A 21,134-nucleotide genomic window follows, 5' to 3' on the forward strand; every position below is an offset into this window, starting at 1 on the left:
TTCATCTGTCAGATACGCAACAAAGCACTATTTTTGGTAGAGCATGCTAGCGGGCCGTTGTTATTACCGTGTTTTTTGGAAAATACGGCACACTTAAAATCAATCCTTTGATTTTTCAGAAAATCGACAGTGCCCCTTATAATCCCGTGTGCCTTATGTATGAACTCTGGTTGTGTTTACTGACCTCGAAACGATTTTATGTGGTACACGGCGCTCGAAAATCTCTCAAATGTTTTAGTACAACTTTGCTAAGCTACGAACCCGCACAGCTTGATGGATTGTCGGAGCATTGCGACTATCGTAGGCAGGAGCCTGGCGGAGTGATATGTACTGTGCTTCAACATAATATTACCGTATTGCGTGTGTATAGCCTCTTTTTAAGTTTTGTGGGTATTATACATGGTTATGCTGAGGATATGTCGGCCAGTTTCCACTGGAAATGCCTTTTGGTTAAACTGTCAGCAAGGAATTTGCATTTGCACTGTTAATTTTTTATATAACTTTAATGCACATAAAAAACAGCTGCTTTTTTAAGTGAATATACGTTGTTGGGTTTTTTTTGCACTAATAAAGTTGTGGAGTTGTAAAGTATTTTGTGTCATATCAATTATATCGTCAGTTATATCGTTATCGCAAATTTTCAAATGTATATCGTGATAAATATTTTTGGTCATATCGCCCTGCTCTAATTCAAAGCAAAGTCTATTTCTCACAGGCCTCTCTCTGAAAAGAAAACACCTGCAATAAATGAAATTTAAGAACCAACAGCTACAAGGACAAGACAGCTAAATCTTCATTAACACCTCATCATCAGCCTAATCCTTCCCATGTCGGATCACAACCCAAATTCATTAAAAAAAAAACTATGATTTGAATTCAAATTTCTTTGCGTACAAAGTTACAAGATTAAGATCTTTAAAACGTGTTTATTAAATTAGTTTAAATGGTTAATATCGTTCACCTTTGCACGCTTGTATTTTCTGACAATGTGTTAACAGACGAACGATCTGAAACTGAAAGAGAAAAAAGAAACCATTTAGTCCACCTGCAGTCTGAACTACACACCTAACCACCCACTGACCTCCCAACACTGTGTTCTGCTCTGCGGTTCACTCATCTACAACACTGCATTAGCAGATAGTCCTCTGTTGTAACAGGGCTCAGGGGGAGGGTTTGACAGCTGGCATACCTAAAGCAAAAAAACAAGGGCTCAGGAATAGATCAGACTTTATTTAGACAATAGGGTTTATCTGCAGATGGATGTTTTGGGCTGCTGTTCAGAGTCCTGCTGATCAACACTGAAATCTATGGAGAGCCACAATTAAACTAAAGATTACTATTCATCAGAAACTTCTTCGCAGGCAGCTTACAAGCTTATTATAAAGTATTATGCATCAGCACCGGCAACTACTGCAAATGTCACAGCGTCGAAACCACATGTAATAATATAAAAAGATTGTGGTTTCATTCTGAAAGTGAGAAGTTCTACACAGACAGAGACACATGGCAAATAACTTTCACCGCTACGTTTGTTCCCGTTTACTCTGCGTGGGCACACACAGGAAGATGTTGTGACGTGGATTTGTTTGAAATACTTCGTTAAATACTATCTTGATGCTTCCCCTACGATTTACCACGACAGAGGCAGCGTTTATAAAAGATTGTGAACAGATAATTTAGTATCTGGCGATGTGATGCTGAACTATGTCACAGTAGCATATATTTGAGCAAACTGCATCTAAAATGTACCTTTTTCAAAATTTGTTGTTCTGGTTCTGGCCAGGAATAAAACAGGAAAATATAAATGGCAGAAAAAAGAAGCTGAGCCTGGCAGAAACTGTCGAGAAACTTTTCTGTGTTTAAAGTAGAAACATTGTTTAAAGAGTTTATCTCGTGTCACGATGGCAGAAAGAGAGTAGTCAACAACACATTTAGAACAAGAAAAAGGTTTCTCCAAGTTAGACTGTTGGGGACGCCGTAGCTTCTGTGTAGGTCTCTTGCCTGTAAGTTCGCTGATGGACTTAAAGTATGTTTCGGCTGCAAACTACTCAGTTTCCCCTCCATCGCCACCTCAAAATGTACTTATTTATCTACAGGGCTCTAGAGTGCGGGGCAGGGCAGCGGTGCGACTAAAAAAAAAAAAATATTTGGTTGCACCTGTGCGACCAACTGTTCGGGTAGCAAAAAATAAAAAATAAAAAATAAAAAATCTGCAACCTTCCCTGTGGTCAACAACAGACACACATTATGCCCCTATCGTGGACTAAACCAATCAGAGATAGTAAGGGGCGGGACCTCTCTGATTGGCCGTGGTCCAGTTGAAAGTGCAGGTGGAAGTGGGAGGTGAGTAGCTTGAATAAAGCGATATCAATTCATTAAATCCTGAATCGACTTTTAAATATAACTGTGTTTTGCCAGAAACGCCAGATTCTCAGATTAAAGCTCACAAAACCATTTCAACAACAACCAAACAGCAAATGAGAGCAGGTACACGGATTCCACACAAAGACGTAAACACAGAGGACCGACGCATCAGAATCAACTTTGTCTTTCTCGGGTTTCTTACCTGACGGCCCATAGACGGACACGCTGTCGGAGCTTAGCGATTCTGATGCGTCCGGTCCGCGCTGTGTTTACGTCTTTTTGCGCTGATTCTGAGCTGCAGGTTTTGTCTCTCCAACCAAAATTCACCGAGCCAGCAGCAAAAGAAGCAGCAAACTGCGCTTCACATTTGATCAATGTCGTCATGAATTTTGCTGTTTTGCTTCCACGACTATTAAAATCACACTTCATGCACAGCTAGCTCTCTCTCTCTCGATCTCTCTCTGTACTTCAAGAACAGTTTCCCGTCTCCAATCTCCGTTTTCTGTATTATTCATTCGCTTATTACCCACCAGTCTACCGTTGTTTACAGCGCTGTCGGCTGCTGTCTTTTTCTTTTTCACTTAAATGACCTCTGACAAGAAAGCCTATTTTTTCTGTTGTTCAATACTGAAGTAATTTAAACTTTATATGCAGAACATTGTAGAATATTTTTAAGGTTATCTGCTATAAAAAGCCAGACCAGGAAAATCTCCTTCATGTTTTTCTGTGTTTTATTCTCAGTTACTTTCACACAAAGGCATCTGCTGTGATGTTCACAATTCTGATGAAGTCAGTACTGATAAATGATCAGAATTATAATATTTCTGACTGTCTGAGGCTAAGTTGAATCGAATCGGGACTTTGAAAACCGGAATCGAATGGATTATAGAAATCAGTGATGATACCCAGCCCTAGTGAGCAGCCTAGGCACGACAGAAGTGGATGTAGCTGTAATAGGAAAAGAACTATTGCTAACTTTTCTGTTAAGTTAAGGCCTGATGCTTCTGAAATTCATAGCCAGTGCTCTGACACGGTGTCATCAATCTTTGAATGCTGAAAAAGCACAGTGTATCCAGAAAAACACATATTATATAAATTATTATAAAATTTGTGTGCGCCTAACTTTTGTGCCGGTGGTAAAAAGTTAGTCTAGAGCCCTGATCTATTAGTTTATCTGGTTTTTAACTGAATTATAATGGAAGTTAAGTGATCAGTGAGGCCTGCAGTATAACAAAATAAGTCAATTTTAACACTGAAATATGCAAAGCAAGGCTCTGGAGTCCCAGACTAAAAACATGGAGCTGAAAATTAGCACAATATGGTGATCAGTATTTGCAGAGTTCACAACCAGGGCTTCCTGCAGAGTGACTGATTCTACGTGAGAAAAGCACATGAACATGAAAGAGTAGCACCAATGACTGACACGCACTTTAACCTGCTACCTTTTCTCCTTACCACCCCCTGGTTAGATGTTTATTTCTTCAGTTATGCCTTTTTGAGGATTAGTGTCAAATATACAGACACTGAGCCTAACAGAAACGTTGGATATAGTGTGACAAGACCGTGTGCAGGACAAATTTATTTTCTGTAAAAAGATATTAATTATATTCTTTTATTTTTCTTCACTGTCTAAGCGTCACTGTGATAGTATTAGAGCTCAGATAGGAAGTGAGCATATAAATCCATATTAAGAAGGGAGAGACTGTGCAAATACTCACTTTTGATATATTTAAACAATGTGAGGTCCAAGCAGTGATGTCACTAGACACTTTTCACAGTCCTTGGCAGGCTACTTTTGGACCTCATTTGTTATACACTAATATCTCTTTCAGATATTTTGTTCCAATTCAGCAGATTATTTTTCCAGACTATTATGTGATAACGTATAAAAATCCTGCTCTTGTTTTTATATATTCCCTGACTACAAGCTTCCTCAAAAAAAAATTTTAAGTGAAGAAAACCAGTCTCTATATAATTTGACATTGTGCAGAGTACTGGTTGCTTTGCAGTTTGAAAATCTGTCCTGTTGCTTTCAATTAATAGAACCAGCCTCATGCTTAAAATAACTACAAAAACACCAGGGCAATTGGAGTGGAATTGCAAGAATTTAGAAGAAATAATAAAATAAGATGGCCTGGAGGTAGAAACAATGTTGTAATTATGTTGTAATGCTCTAAATTTTTCTGTTTTTTTACTATAAACAAATATAGTAGATGTCTGTATCACACATATCTTTGTTTATTCCAGTAATAAAATGCATAGAAACATAGGGTAAAAAATATATAAGTGCAGAATTCACATAATGTTATCGCTATCAGATCTAAATCTGGTTGCAACACATTTATTTCATCTATAAAACATATACAGTTGGGTATACTATGAACAAGAGAATAATTTCTCACAATGCCATCTTGAGATAACATACATGTATAGCCACATGTATATCATAGAGGCTGTCTGGGCATTGTACTGAATTTTTTCACATTATGCAACGTATTGTAACTTGTGGTGACTAATTAGTTACCCAGAGCGTGACAGTGTTGAAATCATGACTACGTTTGATAGCAGGGTGATTGCACAGGTCACCAGATAGGAGACAACCTTTCTGCAAACAGTAGACCTAGACTGACTGCAGTAACCTTCAGAGAGATCTTCGAAGGTTTGCAAATAATTGTTATCTAATTTATAAATGCAGACAGATTGCCAACATGTTCCCATCAGTCTGAGTAAGTGTTTGTTAATGAGCACACTTGAGGGCACTTAACTCAACTGGCTGCCAGCTAGTTGTATGCTAGTTCATAGTCCTATAAAGCACGCCAGTTGGTGAGCAAAAATGTAATGTCAAACTGTTAAATTTGAATTTTTGTCTACATAGACATCAACAGATATGTGATGTTCGATGATTCATCGCAGTTAATTGCTGTATTATCGGAAACACATTGAATTTAATTGCCAACATGACCTCAAATTGCAGACTGATACCTGACTGTCGTACGATAGCATTTATGCAAGGCTTTAGAGACAATTTTAGTATGCTTGATAATCTCATTTTTCAGCAAACAAACAGTTAAAGTAAGACTTGGTCTTATTCTGTAAAATAGATACTGACAGAGCTGAACTCTTAAAGAATAATTTGCAGATGAAAAAGATGCTAAATCGCAATATATGTTACTGCAATACTCAGCACATTGGAAAATGCTAAAAATCAAAATAACATCATTTCGACTGTGTGTATAATGTCGTGATAATATCGTATCGTGGCGTGTCTGGTGATTCTAATGTCCAGGATGATGATTTCAAATGTCTTTGTTTATCCAAACAACCCTAAGCTAAAAAAGGCAGGTTGCTAATGATGTTTGCTCCTTTAATGACCAATTTATTCATGTAGACAAACTTCTTCTGTCATAGTCCCTGTGGCTGTCCGGCTGACTCATTAAGGCTACATGTGTTATTGTTTTTGTTTCGCTCTCGCTCTCTCTACCTCTCCTGCCTCCTCCCCTGCCTAGGCGGAGCTCACCACAAGCTCCTGTATTTGGCCACACACCTGCAGGCAATTACACACCTGAGGCTCACCATCCAGCAGTTTCGTGGGCACTACTTAAGGTGGTGGCTCAGAGCTTCTCATCGTTGGACTGTTGTACAGACTCACGTTAGTGTAAGCCTGGCTTTGACTTTCTGTTTGTAAATAGATTTCCCTGGGCCCGTCCCTTGAGCCTTTCTTGAATTCCCGAGCGTGAGTGTTTGACTGAGCAGTGTGGCGAGTTTTTGCGTGGAGCGTGTTGGAGTAGGAGAGCGGAACGAGTGTGCGTGTGTGGAGCGTGGAGCACCGAGCGAGTGAAGAGACCCTTCCCTTGGATCCCCGGGCCACTGATCTTTCCCCACACTTTGTATATAGTTTACTTGGTGTTTGTAAATAAAAGACTGTTCATTTCAATCTTTCCGTCTGCACTTGAGTCCGTTCAGTCAGCCCAGACACGGTCAAGATTGTGAAACATGTATATGAATTTTTACAATTAGAAAACTACCCCCTGTGAGTGGTGCATCTGACGTCACAGCCCTCTTCTACCATACAAAGAAATATACGCCCCCGTTTCCACAGAATGCACTTTGTTGCTTTCCACAGCATGGCACTGAGCCAACCACTTGGGTACAGGAAGTGATGTCAGTCTGTGTGCCAGTTAGGGACAAATCTGATATTCCCACAAAGCCATTTCCAAAGATAAACATACAGAACCGTTCCCCTGTGTGTGTACACATCCTAATTCAGTTGCCAGTATTTCTTCAACAATTCTGACTGTGTTTCTTCAAATGCAAAAGTAAGGCAGCAGCACTGATACACACATTCACTACACAGATAGACAAAAGAGCCGTGGAATAATGTTAAGAAAAAGCCAAGTTAATTAAAATGTATGAAGAAGCATAGAGGTGTATCTTTGAGATATGCCTGTTCCCCTGGGAATGGGATTAAATGAATTGTTATATCTTTCCTTCTTACTGCAGGGCATAATTCCCATGGACCATGAACCTTAAAAACCAGTTTAGAGAACATAATATTCTACCCGCTTTTGTTTTCCTAAGGGGGTTTGGACTAAAGAATCACTAGCTCTGCAGTGTTGACATAAGCACAGCCCACTCACCCCTGAACCTTGAGCCACTACTACAGGAAGTGAGTAAAGCCTTTCATAAGGGTAGTGTAAGTTCACTTCACCGGCCCTCCTATGAAAAGGATTTATCTCTGGATTGTAAAACTTGGAGGCATGAGAGGAGGAAGCTGGAATGGGATGAAGAGAGGAGGGGCAGGGGTGAGCCTGAACGCCATTAGGGAAGTCATAAACTTCGCCATCAAAGTGTGAAGTCTGAAGTTAGATATCCCACAAATCTGTCTGTAACTCAATATCACCCAAACAGTCTTTATTGGTAGATTCATCTCTGCAGCTGGCATACAGTAGAAAACACAGCTAAATCAGACACTCATTTCACTGGATTATATTTTATCTACTGTTTGAAGGGAGTAAGGATATGCAAGCAAAGCTTCTTTTAGTTCCTAAGTATGTTAACAGGTGTTGAGATAATAAATTAACTTCCTTTGGATGTAAACTTCGACGTTGAAAGGCAAGTATGGTCCTATCATTTTGAAGGTTTATGTTCAAGAGTGGCCAAATAAAGGGAAACTTACTTTAAACCAGATCAATACTTACTGCTAGCGCCATTTTTAACTTAAGTACACTTAAGTTAAAGTGTACTTAAATAATGTTACAAAGGGCTAAACAATAAGAAACTTCAATAAGTGAAAAATGAATTTCATAGAGTAAAAATTATTTTAATATAAACAGGAAAAAACAAATACTGCATATTAAAAATAGGTTGAAGTAAAAAATAGTTTTTGCAAAGAGATGTCGAGTTCAACTGCCTGCGATCTTCAGGCAGAGAATTCCACAGTCGTCGGGCCTGAACTGCAAAGAACACCTTTAATGACCAACGACTCTTTGGGGCTGCTAACATGCGTCAGGCAGTAACCAGTGTTCATATGCCGTAATCACTTCTGTCTCTTCAAATGACCCCAAACTGACTCAAAGCAGTTTATATCAAGACCCAACATGGTGAAGGACTTCTTTGTTCTTGTCACTCAAGACGGTTCTTTTTTAGTGTTGCTGTATTTTTAAGACAAGTGTCTTGTGGTGGAATGAATGCAGACTTAATCAGATGACTCCCCGAAGGCATCTGTACGTTGCATAACGATCTAAATAGCATAATATAAGACATCAATCTACCAAATAATTACAGAGAAAGAAATGGGTTCAGGTAAGTGACTAATTTGACTGGTCCTTCTAGAAACAAGTTTTGCCACTTGGCCACCGCTTTAACAGTTAATACAACCATGTATCTAATTAATGAGGAGGGAGCCTAAACTTGAATTTCAGTAGTGATTGGCATATAAAAACAGTTCAGACCTGATGCAAACCTCTCCAAAAGTTTGGTGAGTATGCCCAAAAATAAGATTTACAATGTTTTCCCACGGCAGGTTATACTTCTACATATAACATATCTACAAACATACAAACATAGACGGCATTAGAGGTTTATAAGCAGCTCGAACCAGACTGCCAGCATCATGAGCATATTTGGATAATCCCACCAGAATTCTTAACAAAATATTCTAATTCACATTATAGATACCGTAAGTCTGTCACCACACAGCTGAACCTGTTGAAACCTGAAACCTCTACTGCACTATGCATCAACACAGCAACATAAATGGATAACATTTTTCACAGTTGGGTTGCTGATTAGCTTTTTGGGGGCAGGATTGTTTTATTCAGGATTCTTTAAATTATGAATAGAAGGATTTCTCTTAGCTATTTTCTGATATATCAGTATCATCATTTCTAATGACCAATAGATGTAAAAAGTAAAGAAGAGATGAGAGAAACACTCTTTAATAATGTTATGGGTGTTGATGTTGCAAAGTTTGGTCATGTTTAAGTTAGAAGGTTTTTCTTTGTAAATGCAGATCTGAAAAGATACTTAACAGCTTAGTGTAGCTATGATTTATGTAGTATATAACATACTAGGTACTGATAGTGAGACTGGTCATTATTCATCAGCCCTGACAGATGTAGGAGGCTCATGTTGTAAGTGATCAAAAAAAACCAAAAAAACATGACCACTTACAAGCAGCATATGAAGTCACAGGCAAGCAGGCAAGATGGAAGCGGGTACATTTCTGCCTACCTCTCCATGCAGGCATAAATCAGAGGTCTTTGAAGAGATGGAAGACAAGGCTAATTCCCAGAGGAACACAGGAGCCACTGTGTAAAGTGAGACAGCTGGGGGAGACCGAGCATATGACTAAAGACTGGCTGTGCTACCACTGTATGTCTTTACTGATGGGTGCTGACATGTGCTGTCTGGACCTATAACATCAAAGCAAATAAGTTGTCAACTCAATCAAGAAACAAGAAGTGGCTTTTCATATATATTTAAAGAAGTTGTGAATTTTCCAACTCTGGGACTAATGTAGGCTAGCTTACCTTATCTTTAATAGATAACATCAGCTGAGAATTATACACAAAATAATACAGTAACAGTAAAAAACAAAAATGCAAGAAGGAAGAGTCCTATAATGCTATAACAACAGCAACACAAGCACTGCTACAGTCTGTTACACTGAAATACCATAAGTGGCGTGCAACAGCCATCAGCCAACCCAGCACAAATCAGTTCTCAGCAGTACTGAAACTACCCAAGCAGTACAACATTTACCATGCAATGGAGAGAAATGTCTGTCTTGCAGCTCCAAGGGCAGCTTTCTCATCAATCATAGATGCCTTCAAAAGCCGAGTTTTTGACAACAGCTCGGCGGGGGTTTGGGAACAGCCACATCGTCTGCATTCACAAAGATTTAGACGCAGTTGTGGAAGCAGAGAGGTGTGCCCTGGGGTCTTTCTTCTTGTCCCACTAGATATCAGACTCGTTTCATTTGTGCTGGATCATCTGCTTTGCCAGAACTCTCAATGTAAAGTATTTAATACAATCCACCCAACAGATTTAATAAAAAAAATAAATCTGGCAGATGGACTGGGGATCAAGTGGAGATGAAATGTTTAAGTTAAAGTGCAGTGTTTTAGTTTAATAACCGCAATGTCCCCGTTATACAAAGAGACAACATTCTAAAAATAATTTTGATATAAAAATCAAAATTTGAAAGAGTGTGTTAAATAGACTATAGACAAAAAAGGAAAAACTGGGAGCCGGCATGCTGATCAGGATCACAAGGAAAGTGTTTCTAGGTATCAAGATGAGCCATCCTTAGCCTCCTCAATCTGACATCTGAATTTACACAGGCACACACCCTTACTTACCCGTTAAAATCATAAGTCTTGCCTAGTTAGGCATATTTGGAGGGGAATTTGCCAAAGCAATAAATAACATGAACTTGTTTAATCAATCATATAGCAGCCCAAAATGTCTTTGTTCTTGTGATATTTTATAGAACTATCACTCATATGTGATAACAGGGGCTTTTGAGAAGCAGCAGGCTGCCATCAACAGAAGGCAAAGGCTGAAACAATGCTGGTCCTTTGTGCCAGTAAGTAAGCCCAGTGCAAGAGAGCCAAAGAGGTGGAAAGGGCAAGTCAGACGGCATTTTCACACACACTGGAAGAGACTACATTCCACTGGGCTTCAACTTTACAAAGGGGAGGGCAAAGAAGAAAAATGACTTGTCAAGTGCCATGTTGTCTCATGTATTAACATGCACAAAGGAGGCTTGGGAGGGCCTCTTAACTGGACAGTTAAAAAACAGAAAGTGTGATGAATAATTGGCCAGTTAGAGAAGACCACAGACAATGAATAAGCAAAGAAGATTTTCAACAAATAAATCAATAATCATGCAGCTGAAATGAGCTCCAGCCTCCCTGTGATCTTGAATTGGATAAGCAAATCTTAGGATTTTTTTTCTTGTTTTCTGTTTTGCAGATGCACTATTACAGTGCTTTTTAAGTGTATAACAGCTCACTACAAGCTACTTCAGAACTACTTTCTCTGTCAAATTCTGAAAATCAAGTGGAAAGCATATGTTTGTGATCTATAGCACGGATCAAGCTCTGAAGGTCTTACTGTCATTTTTTGGAAGTCACCCCTGTTTTTAAAAGGGATTATTCCAAAACTGCGACATGGTCTTTCATCAGGACTCATCTGGTGGAAAAGGAGTGGGGAAGGTGAGGCCCCAGGAGGGGTGAGTCTGTTGAAAGACACAACCTGGAGGCCTTCACCTTGCATCCCATATCAGGATTTTTTGAGTCATACGCCCAAATTTGGCATCTTTGCAAAGTGATGAAACTGCACTTAATAAAAAAAAGACACCTCAAGCAATATAATGTGATAGCCCAAAATATTTTTTCTTGCTGCTTCCGTAGGTTATCAGAACAGAGGGAGTCCAATTTTTTACTATTACGCTCTCATTCTTCAATGAAGTCACACTCCACATAACTTTCTTACTCTTACTCTCCAGATTTTTTTTTTTTTTTTTCCACGGGGCTGTTAAACACAATGGAAAGCGCACGATCACCCCAGCTGTCTCCCATTACTGGCTCTGACCAAAATTATTTACACGCCTGCTTACTGGAACTATGGAGAGAGTGAGAGCGAGAGAGGGGAAGAGAGAGGGTTGGGGGCGGGATTTGGTTGACTCCTTCAGATTTACGTAAGCATCCTCTTAACAAGAGGCTGATAAGAAATGACAGACATAGAAGATCTTGTGTCTGTAGAAACTTGTCTGCTGCACTTCACTTTGGCACTCTTCCATGTGTTGGTGAGAGTCTGCTTTCAAAAAAGCTAGTATATGAGTTAGTAAATCAAACTAAATACTCCACCAATCACTTTACACACTTTACACTGTTAATTAAACTGGGTAATACTGCGGTTCCCTTCATTCATAAGTAAAAGCTATAAACACACAGGGCCGCAATGACTGCCTCCTACTTGACAGCACTGTTAAGATAAAGGCTTCACCATGGGGGAGAGCAGATCTGTAATTAGACAGACTCAGGACACCCGTTGCTATGTAAACATCCCAACCACTCAGCGTAGCAGCACACTGCCTCTGCGCTGCGCTGCTCCGGCTCCTCGCATGAATCACTGGGCCACATCTGGTTTAGCATGCTGGAAGGGACTTTGTCGGTTTGGCACGCCGTGCGTGTGTGGAGTGTGTCGATTTGGACCAGACGACCCACGGCTGCGCTTACTTCTCTCCTCCCCCTGGCTACCCCACCTCTCAGATTACAGCGGTTGCACAATGCTCTCTGGCAGTCCTGACTCTTGCTGGCCCTAAGAAAGCACCGTGGATACACAGACAAACCTTTTGCTCAACTGTGGAGAGAAAGAAAAGTTACAACCACTTTTGGCACCGCAGTGACTCGCGTCTGCCAGGAGTATAGAAAAATGCAGACTGAAAGAAGTTGTTTACTCGAATGTAAAGCTGAAAGCGAACATATGCACTCTGAATATGAGCACGGCTCCAAATTCTCTCTCGTTTTGTTTAACAGTCTACAATGAATCGCTGGAGACAAATTCGCACTAGTAGCTTGGTCATCCATCAAGCCACCTCATAAGTAAAATCAGGATAGACAATAAGAGAGAAAGTGCTTTTGCACTCAATAACGCTGGTGTGTTTTTCAGTTAGCCAACACCCCGGCCTTGTGCCTGCAGTGTAACCAGCATCCTGCCGGAGCTGTTTTTGGCAACTGTCTCAAATTAATATCTGGCGTGGCTCCTGAAAGACTTTATTTCACTGTAAAATCCACAGTCAGCCCCAATGTCCCTAATATATCCTTCACAAAGTTACCATTATGGCATGCTTAGGAGACGCAACCGCAAAATGGCAGCGATCATATTGAGGGAGAAAAAACAACAACAACTTATAAACAGCAGAGTGAAGCAGCAGAGCACAGAATTGAAATATGGACATCAAGGTGCTCTCAGTCTGACTTTTAAGAGTTATGGGAGGCTCAGAACCTGGATTGCATTACGCTGAAAGAAGACTCATTGCAGACTAATCTAAACATTACGTAAGAGCACTCCTGACAAGTTTAAGGGCAGATGTGACTGTTTACACAGATGCTGTGCGATAGTAGGAACAGACAGTAAAAGAGAGAGAGGTGAAAGAAAGAGGCTGATGTGGTGTGGAGTGTCCGTGATGTGGTTTGGAGTAAAGAAAAACTGGTAAGCTTCTCAGTGGCAGTTTTAAAAAATATTTGGCAGAAAGCAAAAAGGATAATGTTCTGAATGTGCTATTTGGCATACATTTTCCCTTAAATGATAGAAAACACCCCCCCCCCCTCAAAAAAAACAAATCATTTGCCAGTAAATCAGTGAATACAGTCACTGCCAATACTCTTTGGAGGAAAGGGCATTTGGTTGTCAAACTGTAAATATCTGTCCCTTGTGACTTAGTATAACAATGCATCTTGCCGTGTGAGGAGGAATTTAGAGGAAAACTTCGTATGGGACTTCATTGTGTTGGAGATCCTGGCATTGTGGCAGAAATTATGTTTGCTCTGCCCACAACACATATTCACTAACTTGCTATTGTCTGAGTAAGAGTCAGCTCTCTGGAGTGCGGTTCAAGCCCCCAGAGAATAAGAGAAGAACTTTTACAATAATTACCTATGGCGGCAATCAGACTGAAACTATGAAAAATGCGAACCACACATTATTCCTGTGCTGCCACAGAAAAACAAAACGGGATACTGCAGTCTAAATCTGGAGTGAGTTCAAGTCGAGAGCCGTACATTGTGAAACTGCTTTCTGTAAACAGGACATCTTACATTCTAAAAAAGAGACCAAACGGAATGAACACTTGAATCTGAATATGGTTTGTGCTCCTTTCAAGTCAGTGTGACAGGTTTGTCCTCAAACTGTAGGGCTAAGTGTCAGGATGGGGTCAGTACACTATGGGATTTGTTCAATTTACCAAACAAAGAAACCCACAGTTGAACTTTGCAGCCAGTGTAGATGTAAAAGCAACGAAAGTTCCTCTAATTACCTCTCATGGCCAACTCCACAACTACTTGAAACTCCACCCACTTCTAGTCAACACAGATGTGGCCACAATTGCCGACTACTCACCCGAAACAGAACATCAACAATTCTCCCAACAACTTTCAAGGGACTGGCATGAAATTTGGTACAGATAATACTGGACCAGAGGTTTTTAGTTTAACGCTATTAGGATTATTTTATTCCCTTGAATTTCTACGCATATGCAGTTTTCTTGTATCCTATTTGGATATTGAGGAAAAAAAGTGGTGCAAATATTCATGGCACTTTATCTTCATTAATAAAGATAAATCGTGATGGATCTGGGTCTGCAAATAGGTTGACATTGTTAGGGTTTTAGCGAAATTCCAAGAAACTCATTCTAGTATTTCTCTACATTTTACAAACTAATTGGCACAAAATCTGCTAAAGACATTCATGCTCCCCAGAGGAAGATCCATGCTGGATTAGATTTTTTTTTTTTTATTTGGTCTATAAAATCTTTAAAATATTTTGGTTTTCAGTGTGATGCTTTAAAAAGTTACTGGCTACCAGTTGCTAAATTGCCATTCCAATTTCTCCACACCTGTGAAACTGACAAGTTTTTATGCTTCCAAGGGGATTTATTCTGATGTCTTCATAGATCCATGCATCCATCCTTTGCCATCCAGGTCTGGTCCAGACAGCAGTCTAAAAAGAGATTCCTACACCACTCTCCAGCTCTTCTGGAGAAACACTGAGTCATTACCAAGAGATAACATCTCTACAGAGATTTAATCTCTCCAGCATGCCCTTGCTCTTCCCTGGGACTCCTCCCAGTTGGCCATGATCAGAACACCACATCTAGGAATTGTCCAGGAGACATCACCACCAGCAGATGCTTTTTTAGGTGAGAATAAAATCATCACAGGCATTCTTGCCCCCTCATGATATACTCTATATATTTTGCTGATCCTCCTTGAGTATTCATCCATCAATATTCATATGAGACTTTGCTCTGTCTTTAAACAACATGCAGAATGTACAGTTTGTTTGTTTTTTGTTTTTTTAAAAAGCAGCAAAAATGCTAAGAGAAGAAGATAAATGTAACCTTTTAATATCAGACTATTATAATTGTCATTGTGTGCATGTTAGCATGATAATGCCTTTTTTTCCTTTGTACTGCTCAAGTCTCAAAGAGCTGATATGACTGCAGAGACTTGACTCTCTGTGTGGCAGAACTGTCTTAGGAAGTCTAAAGGCCGCAGTATACCCACGTTTCAGAGAAACTTGTATTTATACCCATGGTTACGGCACAGGAAGCTGCTGCAGTATTCTCCGAACAATAGGTGTCACCACTCAGATAATATCACCACATAAGGGCTGATATAGGGGGAGAAGAAGTTAAAATGAGAAGCCAAGACTTTGTCGAGTGTTTTTTGCGAAGTTTTTCGACAACCTCTCGAGTTTTCAAAAACTGTCAACCTGTAGCACATACAACCACCTGTGTAGCAGTTTACTTATCTATTTTCTCTCTCTTTGGTTTGTCTGCATCACTGCTGTGAATTACGGAGTACTTGGCAGAATCTGAGTCTCATTCCACCCAATCTGACAGATACACGTAGGCCTGCTGAGTGTTTTGTATTCTCAGATCGAACTTGTCAGCACTTTCTTTAGTATAAATCCCCCTTACTCATGACTCTGACAAGCACTGTCTAGAAAGGCATGCTGGGAGAAGGGTGGAAAATCCCATAGCATAGGCAACATTTTGACACCACAATGTTTCAACACCATAACACCATAAGGATTTTTGCAAAGTTTGTATGATTACAACAATTCTGAAGCAGAGCCAAACATCCAGAATAATTAATAAGTTCCATCTTCCAAAACCATACTGGAGTTGTTAACGCCGAGCTAAATTATGCACTTTCAAGTAACAAGTAAATTATCAGGGTTTATTTTTGATTATTCATCTCCTCTAACGCTATAAACTAAAATCATGGTTCACAAACTGAAGTATGAAGCAAACTTCGGTTCAGGAGATGTTTTTGCTCTTCAAACAAACAAACACACATATATCTGATAACACCTAGTCTCACACGAAAAGCATAGGAAGTGGCTTGAAATGAAATAAACATACCTGCAGATGCCAGGCAACATATTGCAAGAAGCATCAAGGGAATATGGGACCTTGTAGCCATTTTATTATTCTGCAGATTCCAGTATGATAAAAGTGGATGAACTGGCCGTTCTTCAGCGTCTCACAAAGGTTTCCCTTCTTGAGAATGGGTCTGCAGAAAGCCACGTTCAGGCTCCAGCTGCAAGTGAACAAAAATAAAAGATGTCAACCAGAAGAAGCAGGTTCAATTAAAGCATTTACAAACAGCAGGGAACTGGGCTCTGCTTAATATACAGCGTGGGAGTGATGAGATGAGACAAGAAGAGAGGCACTTAGGAGACCAGGGGATTAATCTGGGAGGGTTAATTGGAGGTTATGCATGCTTCAAAGGACCAGGCTGCACACACCTTCCAAGCCTGTTAGAGTGTGCAAGTAGTTTGGGATGGATGACTGACTTGCTGGGTGTTAACAGTCCAGAACATGCCACAGGTTATTAACACACTTTAATTTAAAGACTCAGGAAACTCTAGTGGGGTCTTGAGTAAGCAGCTTAGTACCACCGCACTAATTACCATGACCCTGACTGAAGCTTTAACTTAATCTAAGTGTAAACAGTGACGGCTATGACAAGGGGAAAAATGAAATTCATGTACATTTATAAACAAAGAATATCCAGAATTTTACAGAGTTTCTCTCAGAAAGTGGCAGAAGGAAAAATCCTAATTGTCTTGCATAGAAAGGAAAAGGGTGTAAAGTTTAATTATGAAAGTGATTTTTGTACAGTGAAAAATTTAATTGTTTTATTCTAGTTGATAAAACTGGAAAAAAAATTCTGCCACTATAACCACATTCCCCTTCCTTCCGTGGCAAAGGTGGTGGGGTATGTAAGCAGTGCCAATGACTCAAGAGTGGCGGAAAAAACAAGAAACCAAAACTGATTTCTAGTCTGAATCAATCAAAAAGGTCACCTGTCTAGGTTTCATTTTTCAGTTTAAACAAACCGAACAACGCAAACGCATTTCCCAAGTGTTGAGTGTTGCAAAGCTACAGATGGTTAACATGCAAGTGGATAGATAAGCTTATGAAAGAAAAGGGTAAAAGTAACATCCACTGGCCATATAAGGCTGTCAAAAAGGACTAAGTAGCGTGCAATGTCAGTGTGACTGCTGGCAAAACCACCCCACAGATGTCAGCTACTACCTTTGGGAAAAACCCGTTATAAGACGCTTGCAGCTTAGATGCTTTTTGACAAATATATTTAAACACATCATGAAATGTAGAATCATTATATTTTGTAAATTCTTTTGCAATAATTAAGAATTAATTTTCATTTAGCAGATTTAGCAGTATAATTGTAATTATACTTGGTCCTTTTTCTTTTTACAGAAAAAAATGAATGAGGCAGGAATGATTGAGTCAGGAGTTAGGCTCAGACGAGCAGGTGCTTTTGACCATGAAGTCCATCTTGCAAAAACAACTGTGTGATATCTGCAGCCGCAGACACGGCTATTACAAGTATATTTTAATGCATTTTTATCAAGGTTATAAATTCCAGTATCAGCAGCAGAAAGATGCCTTCAAAACAGTGCATTATAAGAGTCAGACCAGAGAAGCACAGAACAACTTCAGAGCAGCAAAGCAGATAAGGAACACATGGCCATGCTGTTCTTACATTCTGACAAGTATTAATAAAAACAGTACACTGGAACCTAATATATCCAAATGAAAGCAAGCTTTTCCATTTCCAATAATCCAGCTCGTTGTTTTTCAAAGGCTAAATCAAGATTAAAACGTGGACTTCTGAAAGATTTACCATGTTCCGAAGAATCCTTTTAGCTCTTTCTAATTCTCAGTTATTATGTGGGTATGTTCTGTAGATGCAATCAAAACATGTCTCTAGAAAGATATGGTCCGCAGAAAAAGTTGTGCAAATTTCTTCTCTGATTGATGTCTGACTCTTTGTGGCAAGAAAAGTGAAACTGTTGTCATGTTAGAAGTCTTGTAACAAGAACTGCAGGTGCTCACACTTTAAAGGCACTGTCTCTAACTAGTATAGAGCTGTGTGGAAGAAACACATGTGCATCTATATAACCTGTGGTGAGCTATACAGTGTATATAGGAAGTGATGCACAAAGTACTGAGGTGCATCACTCTGCAGTGCAAGCAGCTTGCACAGGACAAAAGGGCCTTTCACTGTGTGGCAGCTGCAAGGGCTGGGAAGTCATTTTGGAACATCATGACAAATATTACACTTTCAGCTTGTCAGTGAGAACCAGAGCGCTCTGTTTGATTTATGCCGCTCCTTGACCTTCATCTCTTCACTGACTAAACAAAGCTAAACTGTGTTGCAATACCTTTTGGGAAGCAAAGACCAAATCAAAGGAGACTTTCTTTACGTAAAACAGTGTGTAGCTCTTTTGATGTATCTATGGTTGGAATCACATTTGCACTGGGTTACAATACTAAGAAAGCTGGTGGTAAAACAGCTTCTAAAAACCTATGTGCAAAAGATTTAGTCATAGCCTTTTAAAGCTGTTTTGGGTTGGAGAAGGTTTTAACTCTATGCTATGGTGATGGTTTTGTTGCAGCAACAACTCAAATCACCTCATGTGACTTCTTCTCAACCCTGACTGTCTAAGCCGAGCAAAGTATTTCCCTCAAAGAGAATCTGGAAAGTACATTATAGCATGCAGACCCCAGACTGAACGTACTGAACATCAGTGAAACCAAGCTGAATACTTGTGGTCAGTTAAGTGTTAAAGGCCTGGCTTATATCTGTGTCATCACGTATGCATACGCTGCAGTTAAGCGATGTCAAGACCCAAGGGCATTTACAGGGTTCTTGTAATCGCAAAGCCATGCGCGAAGAGAGCAATAACACAAAGGCTGAGGTCTGTGTTATATAGTGCATCTTGTGGTGTATGAGTAAGATACTCAGGATTAATACTCATAAGTCATTTTGAAAATCATGTGGTCATATGAGCTTCTGAAAGAACTATAGTGAGCTCTTCTGCACTTTCAGTGTCTATGGACTGTCACGAGACTGCAATTTCAAAGTCGATACCGATACCCCTCAAAAATTGAAGATTGTCTTAAGGTTGTGCAAAACTGTCTGCGATAGCTTGTACTGTGTTTTTGGTGACATCAAGCTATATTTTTGTTGCTAATCAAATAGAGCTGGTAAAGTAAGCCACAACTGCTTCTGTATAGCAGCTGGCAGACTTTTCTCAGTTTTGATCTGAGACTGTTCCCCTGTTAATGTATTAATGTTACAGATAAAATGTCACAATGTCTCATTTTCCCCTTAGACAGTATCAGGGTTTATCCTGCATTGAAATGGACCTTTGGTGGGTGCCATGTAAACACAATCGGTTGGCACAAAGTAAAAGCAATAACTCTGTTTTACTATAATTAATGAATTTTCAGCCACTTGATTAACAAAAACTTCAACAGACTTGAATATTCTATCAACAAAACATTTTAAAAACGTCTTTTTATGACAGCACTGGCGATCTTATCTCCAGACTGGTCGTAAAACTTAAAAGATGGCTTACAAAATGTTCCATCTATTTATGTAAACATCCATCCATTTTTCCATTTTATTTTCATTAATCCTTATCCAATGTAGCACAGAAGGGGGCTGGAGTCTATGCCAGCCGACACTGAGAGGGAGGGATTGCCAGTCCATCACAGGGTGATAAACAAGCACAGAGAAAGATAAACAAACAATCACACTTATGGACAATTTAGAATCATCAGCCTAAAATAAAAGGCATGTCTGTGAACTGTGAGAAGGAGTCGGAGAGGCCGGAGAGAACCCATGCAAACAGGAGAACATGCAAACTCCTTGCAGACAGGCCCCAGCTAGCCAGAGGGTTCGAACCAGAAACCCTCTTTGTGTGAGGCTAACCGCTTCACCACTGTGCTGTCCAGATAAAATGCAAATAAAATACCTCATGATTTTGGAGTTTTAACAAATTCATCTATAATAAAAATATATATATGTGGTTGCAGTAATATCCCTGAACTCACCATCTGGATGTGTGAAGCTAAAGCAAGCTAAAAGAATAGAGAAAATATCCTAAGCATGAGCAACCATAACATACAAGTACACCGTGACTGCCACAGTAGTCCTGTCCATTTTAATCCAGTGTAAAGACACGAGTTGACACTCTTAAGTTTTTCTCTAAACTTCTTGCACTGTCAGTCACGTTTGTGCCCACAGAAGCGCGCGGGTGAGAAGAGAAAGCACACCCGTGCGCGCGCGCGCACAGTATCGTGCTGTTGTCACTCTGAAGGGAATACTTCACTCAATGTTTACCTGTGCTTTTCTTTAAAGCAGCTTTCTTATGAAACACAACCAAACCAGCAACAAAGAGAATTTAAGCAAGAGCTCTGTGCTGTTAGCCCGTAGCTAACAATCAACAACAGCGGGAGAAAGCAGGAGAGCATGTCAGCGGAATCATGACAGATGTTCTGCTGGAGTTTTGAGCGGCTAAGTACACTGTAACTGTAAACAGCATTTTCAAGGGATTCGCACCCACAGTGCTGCCTGACATTCTTTACATAAACCTTATCTTCTGGACAAAAGCTAAGCGTTATCTAGTCAAAGAATTAGGTCTTGAAAACAAGCGGACATACCATGCAATCTTCAGAAAATGCCCAAGTAAACTTGGTTGAAGTTGAGGTCGCAGCGCTGGATGCGGATATCAAAGTCGTTATTTCGGCTGCACATTCACGCAGTTATTTTTGATGTAGTAGATAAAAAAAAATCACAGAGAACAATGTCGACGGGATATTTTATCAGTTTGTGTTCAAACAACCGCACTCGCTCAAAGTTTCTATCAGTTTACTACTATCTGTCTGCCTTTTTACTGAGGGCTTCATCTGGGGGCGGGGCCTGGAGGGAGGAGGCTGAGCTGCTGCGGCAGAGCTTCCCAAAGCAGGGTGCACGGTCTGCTCAGGAGCTCCTGCAGGAGGATCACAAGGTCCTTAAGTGATCGCACATATCTAAGTCCGAATGTGAGAGTGCGTAACTTTAATATCTCAAAAGGACCCTTCAGTCCCATATGAAACATAAAGACTGTAACTGTATAGGCTGTATAGGCTTGCTTCAGGTTAATCTCACCACACA

At 40.0% G+C, this 21,134-nt stretch overlaps 1 protein-coding gene across 2 annotated transcripts in view; it reads right to left on the reverse strand.

Moving 5' to 3' along the window:
* tgfbr3 (transforming growth factor, beta receptor III) overlaps positions 1-20,908 on the reverse strand; it is a 70,474-nt gene extending 49,566 nt beyond the window's left edge. For both annotated transcript variants that reach the window (XM_082524886.1, XM_082524885.1), the window contains exons 1-2: positions 20,642-20,908; positions 16,022-16,199 (exon numbers count right to left, since the gene is read on the reverse strand). In XM_082524886.1, the coding sequence (XP_082381012.1) occupies positions 16,022-16,082 (61 nt within the window). In that variant the 5' untranslated portion in view covers positions 16,083-16,199; positions 20,642-20,908. The remainder of the gene's footprint in view (positions 1-16,021; positions 16,200-20,641) is intronic.
* Between the last annotated feature and the right edge of the window lie 226 nt (positions 20,909-21,134).

This window comes from Aulonocara stuartgranti (genome assembly GCF_965226115.1).
Source record: "Aulonocara stuartgranti genome assembly, chromosome: 23".
Lineage (NCBI taxonomy): Eukaryota > Metazoa > Chordata > Actinopteri > Cichliformes > Cichlidae > Aulonocara > Aulonocara stuartgranti.